General features: G+C 50.9%; 3 protein-coding genes across 3 annotated transcripts; 2 read left to right on the top strand and 1 right to left on the bottom strand.

Moving 5' to 3' along the window:
- Positions 1-1,637: 1,637 nt before the first annotated feature.
- Positions 1,638-3,995, top strand: N7539_001139 (1-phosphatidylinositol 4-kinase LSB6; the record flags this gene model as incomplete). The annotated part of the gene is made up of 2 exons (XM_056930743.1): positions 1,638-3,116; positions 3,177-3,995. 2 exons carry the CDS (start codon positions 1,638-1,640, stop codon positions 3,993-3,995), a joined length of 2,298 nt encoding a protein of 765 aa, XP_056795036.1.
- A 1,542-nt stretch (positions 3,996-5,537) lies between these two features.
- Positions 5,538-8,645, top strand: N7539_001138 (DEAD/DEAH box helicase; the record flags this gene model as incomplete). Its single annotated transcript, XM_056930742.1, has 1 exon — positions 5,538-8,645. One exon carries the CDS (start codon positions 5,538-5,540, stop codon positions 8,643-8,645), a length of 3,108 nt encoding a protein of 1,035 aa, XP_056795035.1.
- Positions 8,646-10,365: 1,720 nt separating this feature from the next.
- N7539_001137 (med21 domain-containing protein) lies at positions 10,366-11,018 on the bottom strand (the record flags this gene model as incomplete). Its single annotated transcript, XM_056930741.1, has 2 exons — positions 10,366-10,914; positions 10,977-11,018. 2 exons carry the CDS (start codon positions 11,016-11,018, stop codon positions 10,366-10,368), a joined length of 591 nt encoding a protein of 196 aa, XP_056795034.1.
- Positions 11,019-11,056: the final 38 nt, after the last annotated feature.

Here is an 11,056-nt window from a genome sequence, read left to right as displayed (position 1 = left end):
GATGGAAATTCGGCCACGGGCGACCGAATTGAAGGGGAAGGGGGCGAGAGAGGAATCTGACAATCGAGTCAGCACGAGGGGTGAAACATTAAGACAAACACAAAACAGACCTGGCACACGGGAAGAAGTAAACGAGTTGTATAGTCTGCACAACCAAAAGTAGTTCTTCAGGCGCGGGTGATGAGAGGACTCAAGACTCGTGGAGTAGAGAGGTGTGTCTGCTGGTGGCTGGCGGCAGAGGTCGTCGTTTCGAGAAATTCTCCACTGGACAAAGTCCGCGACCGTTCAAAGCACAATTGACGGATCCACTTGGTAATCACGATCGACTTCTGAGCATCGAAGACAGTCTCCGAAACACACGTGGCTCAAATTGGAGTGATCTCGAATGAGTTGCGAGGAGGAAGGAAATGAGTTGAGCGTGTCCCGCGGAGTCTTGCTATCGAGCACGGATATCAGGTTTATCGCTTATCGCATGCCGCCTGCTTGAAGTGTAAATGTGCATAACACAGTGCACGTGTACATACTCGAGCATGACTGGATGAAATCCAGGACAACCCAGGATCAAGCAGTGGAATGTTTGAGCGATTACATTCATTGTTGAAATGCGATCAAATCATGATATCGAAGTTCTGTAATATATACCGGCACTTGACTATGTAGGTGAAGCTTTTGATTTGAACTCAACAAACTCGAGACGCATATATATTCCGTACGTTAACCACTACCATAGGCATATGGAAGTTCAGGGTAATTCTAGGGGCACTATAACCTTTGAACCTACTGAGTGAATCCATCTTCCTTTTGCCTCCATGGAGGCTTGCGCAATACCAAGTTGTCAAAAGACCCAAGGCAACTCAGGGAGCACAGTACCTACTAACTTACGGGCTACTATCCTGGATGTATTGTTATATACCTAACACGTGGCCATGCTCGTTCCTACGGTAGTTGTTCTCAGTCTCACGGGCTGTACATGTCGAATTCTCAGAATCACCTCATACTCCCAGACAAGAGAGTGAAATTGGCGACAAAAGCTCGTGGTATGTAGAATACGTTACCTCCATGTATCGGGGATCTCGAATTACCAATCTCATCTGCTTGGCTGCTTGCAACTTTCAAGTCCAGCCGCACAGCGGAAAAGACCGTACGGCAGTTGTGGCGGTGCGTCAAGGTAGGCCGTAATCACCGTAATATGTAAGAGTTGCCATCACGCCATCATGCCAAGTAGAGCCTGAAGATGATCTTGTAATATTGTACGCAACTATGTACATACGCACGCCCTGTTTTTGCGCTTCAAAAGCCAATGTGGGCCGGTTTCTATTTTACCAGGGGCAACAGTCCCGCGGCTTAACGCCGCCGGATTGCACCCCGGCCGAGGTATTCTGTGTAAAATACACGTTTCATCAGGCAGGGGGCTCTAGCCTGAGGTTGGCCCGGTCCGGCCATCATAATACTGCCGAAATCGTCCATGACGGGCTTGGCCAGTTCATCTCACTGTCTCCGTCCCTAGTGGAATCTAGTGTGTGAGTTGTTGATTGCGGCACCTCAGCGTAATGCTTCAACACTGATCTCAACTTCCAACCCTCCCGACACATTCACACCCACCCTGGCTGCGCCGCAGTCTGCCTTGCCCCGTCATCATGCCGAAGAATCGTCCGGCCACGTCGGGCTACGCCCGTCTTGCCCAGGAGGAAGAGGAACGCGGCTTCCTCCACGACGACTCAGAGAACGAAGACATTGCTGCTGCCACATCCACGATCTCAGCCTCCGCGTCTCGTTATGCGCCCATCTCTTCCCGAGCCCAGATGCAGGCGTCTGGGCACGCCACACCCCCCGGCCACCGACGGAGGCATAGTTACTATCAGCGGCGCGGCCGTCGCAATTCCGGCGTCGACATCAAAGCAATTAATGCACGCCTTGAGAAATGGGCTGACGAGATTGCATCCAAATTCAAGATCAATCGTGTCAAAGGCAAGACGTTTGAGGAGGAAAAGCTAGAGATCTACCACTCCGTTTTTCAAGCACCAGCTGGGGTTCGGCCTATCACGGCAGAGGAATTGGAGACAGATGAGTTCGAAGGCCTTCAGAGACATGCCCGTGCCGAATTTGAGGAGATCATTGAGAGTGTGCGATTGGCAATTGAAATGGATGTGCATCCACGCATGATCGCCCAAGGGAGTTCGGGTAGTTACTTTGCACGCAATCCCGAGGGCAAGGTTGTGGGTGTCTTCAAACCAAAGGACGAGGAGCCATATGCCTCGCGGAATCCCAAATGGACAAAATGGCTCCATAGGAATTTGTTCCCCTGCTTCTTTGGCAGAGCATGTCTCATCCCCAACCTTTCATACGTCTCCGAAGCCGCCGCGTATGTTCTTGATGCTCGTCTGCGCACCAACATGGTCCCATACACAGATATCGTCTATCTGTCATCAAGATCATTCTTCTACGACTTTTGGGACCGACGCAAGGCGCGCAAGGGGAAGAAGATCCTTCCCCCGAAGGCTGGCAGTTTTCAGGTGTTCCTGAAAGGATACAAGGACGCCAACATCTTTCTTCGCGAGCATCCCTGGCCGGATCAGACGAACACAGGCTTCCGAGCCCAAGATGCGCCCAAGCGCAAGAAACGGCCATGGAATGAGGCTTGCCGTCCATCGGGCGCGCAATCGGATGACGAGGACGATTACGAGGCGGGTGAAATTCCCGGACCAAACCCACGCGACGAGTCTCGGGAGCGCAGATTCCACTGGACCGAAAACTTGAAGCAGTCATTCCGCGAGGAATTAGAAAAGCTGGTGATCCTGGACTATATCATGCGCAATACTGACCGAGGTCTGGACAACTGGATGGTCAAGATCGATTGGGGCACAGAGCAGGTTTCAATTGTCGCAGAACCGCCCAAGAACAATGAACCCGCACCTCAGCATAACGAAGATGAACTGATGCCTCCGCCCCGGCCTGTGTCTGTCAATTCCAATGGCTTCCGCCCTTACAAGCGTCAAGAAACGATGATGGCGGTTAGCCGCACTGGCACACCTCTAGCCTCCTCAGAACAGCAAGCCTCGATTCAAATCGGCGCCATTGATAACAGTCTTTCATGGCCGTGGAAGCATCCGGATGCTGTAAGACCTCTTCGAAAACTTTCTTCTGTCTGGAATCAAAAGCAACTGACTGTGTAACAGTGGCGAAGTTTCCCTTTTGGATGGCTCTTTCTGCCGGTTTCATTGATCGGTCAGCCATTCTCGCAGAAAACCCGTGATCATTTTCTCCCTCTTTTGACCTCCACTGCATGGTGGAGCGGGACTCAGATGGCGCTGCGCCAGGTCTTCTCACAAGACGACGATTTCAAAGAAAGCATGTTCGCACGACAAATTGCAGTAATGAAGGGCCAGGCTTGGAACGTCGTGGAGACGCTCAAGCAGCTCGATCATGGACCGCTCGAATTGACTCGGAGAACCCGAGTCTGCGTTTGGGATGATTTGGTGGATGTGCCCGTCGCCATTCCGATGCGAGCACCTTCTACGGATGCGGGAAGACGCCAGGCGACTAATCATGACTACGACGAAGACGAGGAAATGGATATTGGCGCTGCTGTATCATCAAATGCTGAACATAATCATGACCTTTTGGGTCTCGAGTCTGCGCCGCTCGACCTCCCAAATCCCAATCGATTTGAGCTTAACCGAGGACCTACGGATAGAGACTCACCCGGTGGCTCTACAACTCTCAATGATGGCTACTTTGCCCATCGAACCGGAGAGGGAGCTCATGCGAGGTCTTTGGACGGATGGCCTGAGCAGTCGCATCGACCTCCGCAGCACCACAAGCACGGTGGCTCTGTCTCGTTCAGAGTGCCGCACATCAATACATTCGGCAGTGATGATCTTGAAGGCGATTTGGGGTATGCTGCCGCCGAGGGAATGGAGGGGAACCAGCGTAAAGTTATTGTGGAACGCCTCGAAGCCGTCAAAAGCAAGAACCCGGTGTTCACGTGGTGCTGAGAGACCTATCAAATATTTCCAGATCACGGGCCTGGTTTGATTTTCATCCCCTACTGTCCTGGGACCAGTCTGCTTTCGAGTCCCGCAATTGGACTCGATCGCTCGCACTTTCCCCTTTTTACCCTCTCAGCTTTAGGGTCGAAGACACCCGTCAGGTAGAATTTTTTTTCTGCGCTCCCTCATCATCGGTGATGGCATCATTGGTGTATGGTCGAGACGATTGCGACGGGATGCAGTCATACCAGGCTCATTCCACTCATCGCTTTTTCCCCTTGGTCATCCTTTGGATCATATTCATGAACGGCGGAGTTTTGTTGTACATAAACTTCGTCGAATTCTTCGGATAGGTTACGGCGCATTCATTTCAGCGCCTTATGTATAATACATGACGAGACTTAATTCAACGATACCTACAATGTCCATCATCAACGGCGATGTCGCCCATTTGCCTTGGGCCTTTGTGAAACTGTATAGTACCTTGAATCTTCAGTGATGTGACTCATCATTTCAAGGCCTCATCAATGTATTGTATGCTTTGTATGCTGAATTTTTGACAAGTTAATCTACACTCAGATTTACGACCAAAGAAAGACCTTTTCCTCCATCGATACTAGCGCCTACCTCTCGTGGTTTGAAATGTGAAAGACGTCTCTGTCGGGCCATTCTCTTTTTTACGACCGAGGCTGGATAAATGCGGCTCCGGCGGGGGAGGGACTCGATAAGCGCATCCTTATCGGCGGGATCTTCCGAGTGCAAGCATTCCTAAGTGAGGTCATGCTCTGCGACCAAGTTGGCTGCCTCTTGTCACGTTCGCCAAGGCCCTTGTGATTCGATAGTGGCGGAAGTCACAAATTGGATTTGCGACGCTCTTTGACTTTTGTTCCTCCGCATCTATCCCAGGCCAGTCGCCTTCGCCTCACCCACAACCACTGGAAGCACAGCCGTCGATCGTTCCGTCACTCATTCCGTCACTTGCCCTGTCACTTCTCTCGTCACTCGTTCCGTCACTTGCCCGTTATCCTTGAAGCGTCAAGGCCTCGCAGCCTCGATTTCTCGGCCTCCCTCCCAGTCCCTTCGCAGACCAGTACAATAATAGATCAGGCCGGTGAAGCAGACAGACCACTCGGCGGGAAAAGCCGTCCAGTCGCATTATCATGGAGCCACACGCGGCGATGCTTCTAAACCCCAAAGGTTATCGAAAGCAGAGCCAGGCAAATGGTGAGAGTTCGTACTTTTTTCCTCTATAAAGATGTCGCCGAGCCCAGTCTGATGGACTCGAACTTCTACTCTTCTTCTACCCGACTCGGACATACGCGGACCAGGGTGTTGCAACTACGTGGCCTGGAAGTGTTTCTCAGTCATTGCTTCGCTCCATCCACGTTAGACGGGGCGATTCATACCCTCGCTTACAATACTACAAAGTCTAAAAAACCTTAGAAGCTTACCAAATTCAGGCACTGCTATGCAGAACGCCAACGAAAAGGCGCCCCGAGCACGCGCTCCGATCATACGGTCTATGGCACCCCCGGGACTGTACCGCTAATGTACCCTTCGACTGAAGCCAACGACGTTGCGATCTCATTTACCGACGGCAATGGCAACGAAGCCAATGATAGTAAAAGGACCTTTGGGGATTTTCATGACAGCGAGGACACAAATACCACCCCACGGAGCCTTATCGAGAATGTCTACGATGTTGAACAACGCCGGCACGTGTTCCAGCCAGCGAAAAGGGCCAAAGTGGATGGGTCTGTGACGCCGAGTGCAACTCCGGACCGAACCGTGATTGCTGTGAATGGAAACAGTGGTATTGGACAATGGATGAAAGATGGTGAATCCAGCGCAGCTGCAGTACCCGCGGAGAAAACAACATCTCATGTAGTGGATCTGACAGCCGACGTGGCAAAGTCCGCTGATGACGATGACTTGCAGGTGACAGGTTCCAATGATCTCAGTGAACAGCGTGTTTGCTATGGCAAGCTAGAAAATGCTATGATCAATGCGCACCTGGTACCTAAGCCTAGAGCGAATGCTGTTCTTGGACCCGAGTCTCTGCAGTGGTCATCTATGAAGCTGGACCTAGTCCGCGAACGCGGACCCGATTTCAAAATCATCGTGAAGGATCCCTTTGGAAAGACCTTTGGGACAGTGGATGCAAAGACTGCCTCGGCGCTGGTACCGTTGCTCGATTCAATTGCCATGGACCTGAGCGTTACGGCCCGGCTCGACATGCGCAAGAAGCTTGCTGGAGAGCAGATCTGGCAACCGACACATGCCCTTTACCGCGCGTCGATTGTTATCTACGGAGCGCGGAAGCATGCTCAAAAGGTCGGGGATTGGCTTGGACGGCAAAACGTTTGGCTTGCAACCCCAGCGTTTGTGGAGAACGGAGCACCTGTCTTTAATCCCCACGCAGAGCAAAGACGCGCAATGATGGCAACAGCGGCCGCCGCAAACACAGGATCTCGTCCAGCGGCAGGTCTCCGGTACGAGATTCGTACAGCAGAGGAGATAACTGACTCCGTGATGAAAATGTTTGACAAGCTTGTAAGCATGGACATCCCCATGCTTGAGCCGCCTGCGTCAATCAAGACCCCTCTTCTGGACCACCAAAAACAAGCACTCTGGTTCATGACGGAAAAGGAGGCACCACGCAAGTACGGCAGCAAGGAAGAGGACCACAATTCTTTGTGGCGAAAAGTTGAGACGAAGGGTCGGACACAATACCGCGAGATTATCACCGGGGTCATATGCGATGAGGAGCCGGCTCAAGTTTACGGAGGTCTTCTGGCCGATGTAATGGGTCTTGGAAAGACACTGAGCATCTTGGCGTTGATTCTGTCTACACCTAAAGAGGCGACTGAATGGGCACGTATGGTACCAGACCAAAATCTGATTCGGAGCGTACCTGGTATCCGCAACACACGAACTACTCTTCTGGTAGTTCCAGTGACCACCATTGCCAACTGGATCGCGCAGATTAGCGAACATATTCGGCCGAGATCGATGAAATTTTACGTCTTCCATGGCGCTTCGCGGATGACAGATCTCGAAGAGCTGTCGAAACTGGATTTGGTGATCACAACTTATGCCACCGTGTTCAGTGAATTGCGCGGCAAAGGTGCACGACGCGGTAGTCCTTTGGAGAAGATGAACTTGTTCCGCATAGTCTTGGATGAGGCACATACAATTCGCGAACTGAACAATCAGCAGACTAAGGCCATTTTGAGCCTTAATGCGCAACGTCGTTGGTCCGTTACAGGAACTCCCATCCAAAATCGGCTTGAGGATTTGCTCTCAGTCACCAAATTCCTTCGCCTCTTTCCATACGATGATCGTGCCCGTTTCTCGCAGCATGTCACCAGCCCCATGAAAACCGGAAACCAGAATGCGCTGGCAAGCTTGAGAGTTCTGATCGACTCGTTCACCCTGCGCCGTGTCAAGACACTGCTCAATCTACCACAACGGACTGAGAAGATTGTCACACTGGAGTTCTCTGAGAAAGAAGCCCAACTGCACGAATTTTTCAGGAATGAATCCAACGCTATGATGGGTGTGATCGCGAAGGAAAGCAAGACCAAGCTAAGTGGGCGCATGTATCACGTGGTTTTGAAAGCCATGATGATTCTTCGCCAGGTCAGCGCGCACGGGAAGGAACTTCTAGATGTCGAGGATCGTGAGAGAACAAAAGGATCGAGCGTGCAAGACGCCATCGACCTGGAAGACAACGAACCTGACGAAAATCAAGATGCTTTCAACGAAAAGGCCCTTCGTCATGTCGATCTGATGGTTCAGTCCGGGGATACTTGCAAGATCTGTGACAAATTGATAGAGGTTCCGATGACGGAAACTGGGGCTCTGGATAAGGAGGCAATTATAGCTATCTATCTGCCTTGCCTCTGCGTTCTGTGCCCCGACTGCTTCTCTCACTGGAAGAGTGTCTTTGATTCCAAAGCAGACACAATGATCCAGTGTCGAGCCTGTGGTGGGTGGACTTCTCTGCAGTATTCTGCGGTGACTGGTACAGGCCTTGATAAGCTTCAAATACAACGTCAGGAATCTCGAAAGAACGGCAAGATCCTGGGTGATTATGAAGGCCCCCACACGAAGACTATTGCCCTCATCGACAATTTGAAAAGTATCGCTGAAGAGAGCAAGGCACTCTCCGGCGAACCACCTATCAAGAGCGTTGTCTTTTCGCTGTGGACGTCACATCTTGATCTGATAGAGATTGCACTGAAGCAAAATGGGTTCCATGGCTTCACTCGCATTGATGGCACCATGAGCCTCAAGGCACGCAGCAACGCGCTTGATGCGTTTGCCAAAGAAGATTCTGTCACTATCATGCTGGCGACAATTGGTGCGGGTGGTGTCGGTCTGAACTTGACATCTGCTTCTCGAGTCTTTGTCATGGAGCCACATTACAACCCGGCTGCTATTGCTCAAGCTGTCGATCGTGTGCACCGTCTGGGTCAGCGCCGAGAAGTTGTCATCATGCAGTTTATCATGAAGAACAGCATTGAGGAGAAGATCCTGGAGCTTGCTCAGAAAAAGCAAAAGCTTGCGGACATGAGCATGAATCGAGGCAAACTTGATAAGAGTGAGGTCCGGGAGCAGAGAATGCGAGAATATCGCAGTCTTTTCAAATGAGAACAAGTCGGTGTTTGCGCTGTCTCTAGTTGATTTCCGCTGGACAATGTCTCACGGGAAGCTCAAACGGCGAGGGAATGAGCCTTCGGCTTTCTGCACCACTCTGACGGATGTGTCGCAGTTGTGCGTGCACTGCTTCTGCGTCGGCCTTCAATTTTTTTTTTCGTTCTATTTTGTTTCGCTCTAGGTTTCTGATTTATTTCTTCCATTTTGCAGGTTCTGCTGATTTGATACCCCCGGGAACAGTATTTTTGAATCTGTTTTTGTTTCAGGCGCTGACACACACTTTTCTGGATTTAAACAATTTTCCTTGCATGCTATACAAGTGAGGTGCCGTTTGCCTCTAGGAGTGATTTAATTCATTTGGCCACAAGCACTACGAGGCCTCCTTACATTTGTGCTGTCCTGTGGAAAGAAAGAGATAGAGATAGAGAGTCAGTTGCTCGTAATATTTTGGTAGAACAAACACCTCAACCCGAGATCTCCCTGTTCTTCATTCTTAGGGATATACCATGCATGTCAATCAAGTTTACAACCAGCTGACCGCTCTGACATGACCACAGACACTCAGATATCTAGACTTGGCATAGAAGCCGCAGAGATTCCTGGCGTGAGCTCGCGGGGCAATTTTGATCCAGTTTATCTTACAGAGCTCATGTCGAGCTTGGACACTCAGCTCCAGGCAAATGGATTTTCAGGTTACATCGTCAGAAGTCATCGACCAGCTAAAGATTCGCATCGAGTTCTAGCCGAGTACCCGAGGCTGATAGCAGTGCAAGGATATACGCTGACCAGCTCGCCGCTTTAAGTCTCACATAGTGACGACCGATCCCGGACAATCCGACACTGTTAAGTAGTACAGCAACTCGTGATGAGGTTCCCAGACCCTTTTTAAATAAATGGATAACATGCAACTTTCAGAACGACCCATCTCATCTAATAAAGGGCACCCGTCCGCTCGGATTTGACAAAGTCTCTCTCATTCCTCTCAAGTTCCAATATCCCCTATTGTTGATAACATCCAAACACCATTTGCGTTGATAAACGCCATCCAAAGTTACAACATGAAGTTCCAAACTCTCGCAGCAGCAGCGGCATCGCTCGCTCCAGCACTGGCCTGTGAATTTTACAACCTTGGAAGAGACTGTACTTGGGAAGGCTCGTGGCCCATGTGTGGCACGACGAAGGACCCCATCGGCATTACAGTCGATGGCCGCACTCTGGTTGAATGGACGCGAGACAGAGACTGGAGGGACATCTGCAAAGATGCAAGAAACCGTGACAACGACTGCTGCAAGCATTATGGCCATTTCTGTGTTTCTGGCTACAAACGCCTTTGGTGCAAGCATTACACTGGACCGAATCCTGCCGATATTGTGGATGATGTGCTGGACAAGGTATTACCGGTGGTAGTACCTTGACGAGGGCCTTCGTTTTCTACGCATGTCACCATGAATGCCGACGAATGCTGAATGGAGTTCTTGTTTCGAAAAAGTGTCAACTGGTCGAAGCGGATGAGACGAAGCGGATCAGACTATATTATGTAGCGAGACAGGTCACGATCAACACCAATTCGCAGCCGTCAATTTATGGAGTAGAATGCGCGGCTTCTCACGCAGAATCGAGGTATTATTGGGTATCAGAAGCCCAAGTAAGAAGCTTTCATGAAGGCAGGACTGAAAAAAAGTAGCGCAGAGACAGCAGACCTTGGGTCCGATGATCACAGCTGCCGGTCGCCGTATAGTCCTGTAGAAACAGCACCTAGAACATCTTCCAATCTGCTCCTCAACTGCATCAATTCTGTAGCTTTAGCAGCACGCTCCTTCTCCACCTCACGCAGCTGTACTTCCAATTCCCGGATTCTTGCCTCTTGCTCCCTCTCAGAAGCACCAATCCCTGGCAATACCGAGATCAAATACTCAATCTGCTGTTCTTTGATGATGAGATCGCGAGCCAACTCCCGCTGTCGCGCCGCAAATGTAAGGGGAGAGTCTGGTCTAGGCAAAATGTTGGTCTCTTCGATTTCAGCTGCTCCTGGTTCTGCGCCTGGCTGCTGCGTGGGTGGCGGCACAGGCGATTGAGCTGCGCCTGCTGCTGCGCCGGCTCCCGCCGAGGCTGCGATGGATGCTGGCACAGGAGGGGAGGTGGTGTTCTTGGACATCTTTGCTAGAGCAGGCGCGGCATTTGATATGCCCGGAGGAGGCGTGGCGGGAGAGTTATCATGGTAGGTATTGAGATAGCCAAGAGTGGCATAGAATTGAGTTGCGAGCTATGTCCGTGAGCCACCGAATTAGCTGTCGCTCTCGAGAATGAGAATCGAGCTATACTTACCTGATCAAGACATGTTTGCAGCTGAGTAAGAATGTCTGCCATGATTGAGAGGGTATAGGAGGCGCAAAGTGGATGTGATG

The sequence above is a fragment of the Penicillium diatomitis genome (assembly GCF_028827545.1).
Source record: "Penicillium diatomitis strain IBT 30728 chromosome Unknown utg000001l_segment0_segment0, whole genome shotgun sequence".
Taxonomy (NCBI): Eukaryota; Fungi; Ascomycota; class Eurotiomycetes; order Eurotiales; family Aspergillaceae; genus Penicillium; species Penicillium diatomitis.
Note: the sequence above shows the minus strand (reverse complement) of the source record. Positions and strands in the feature narration are given on the sequence as shown.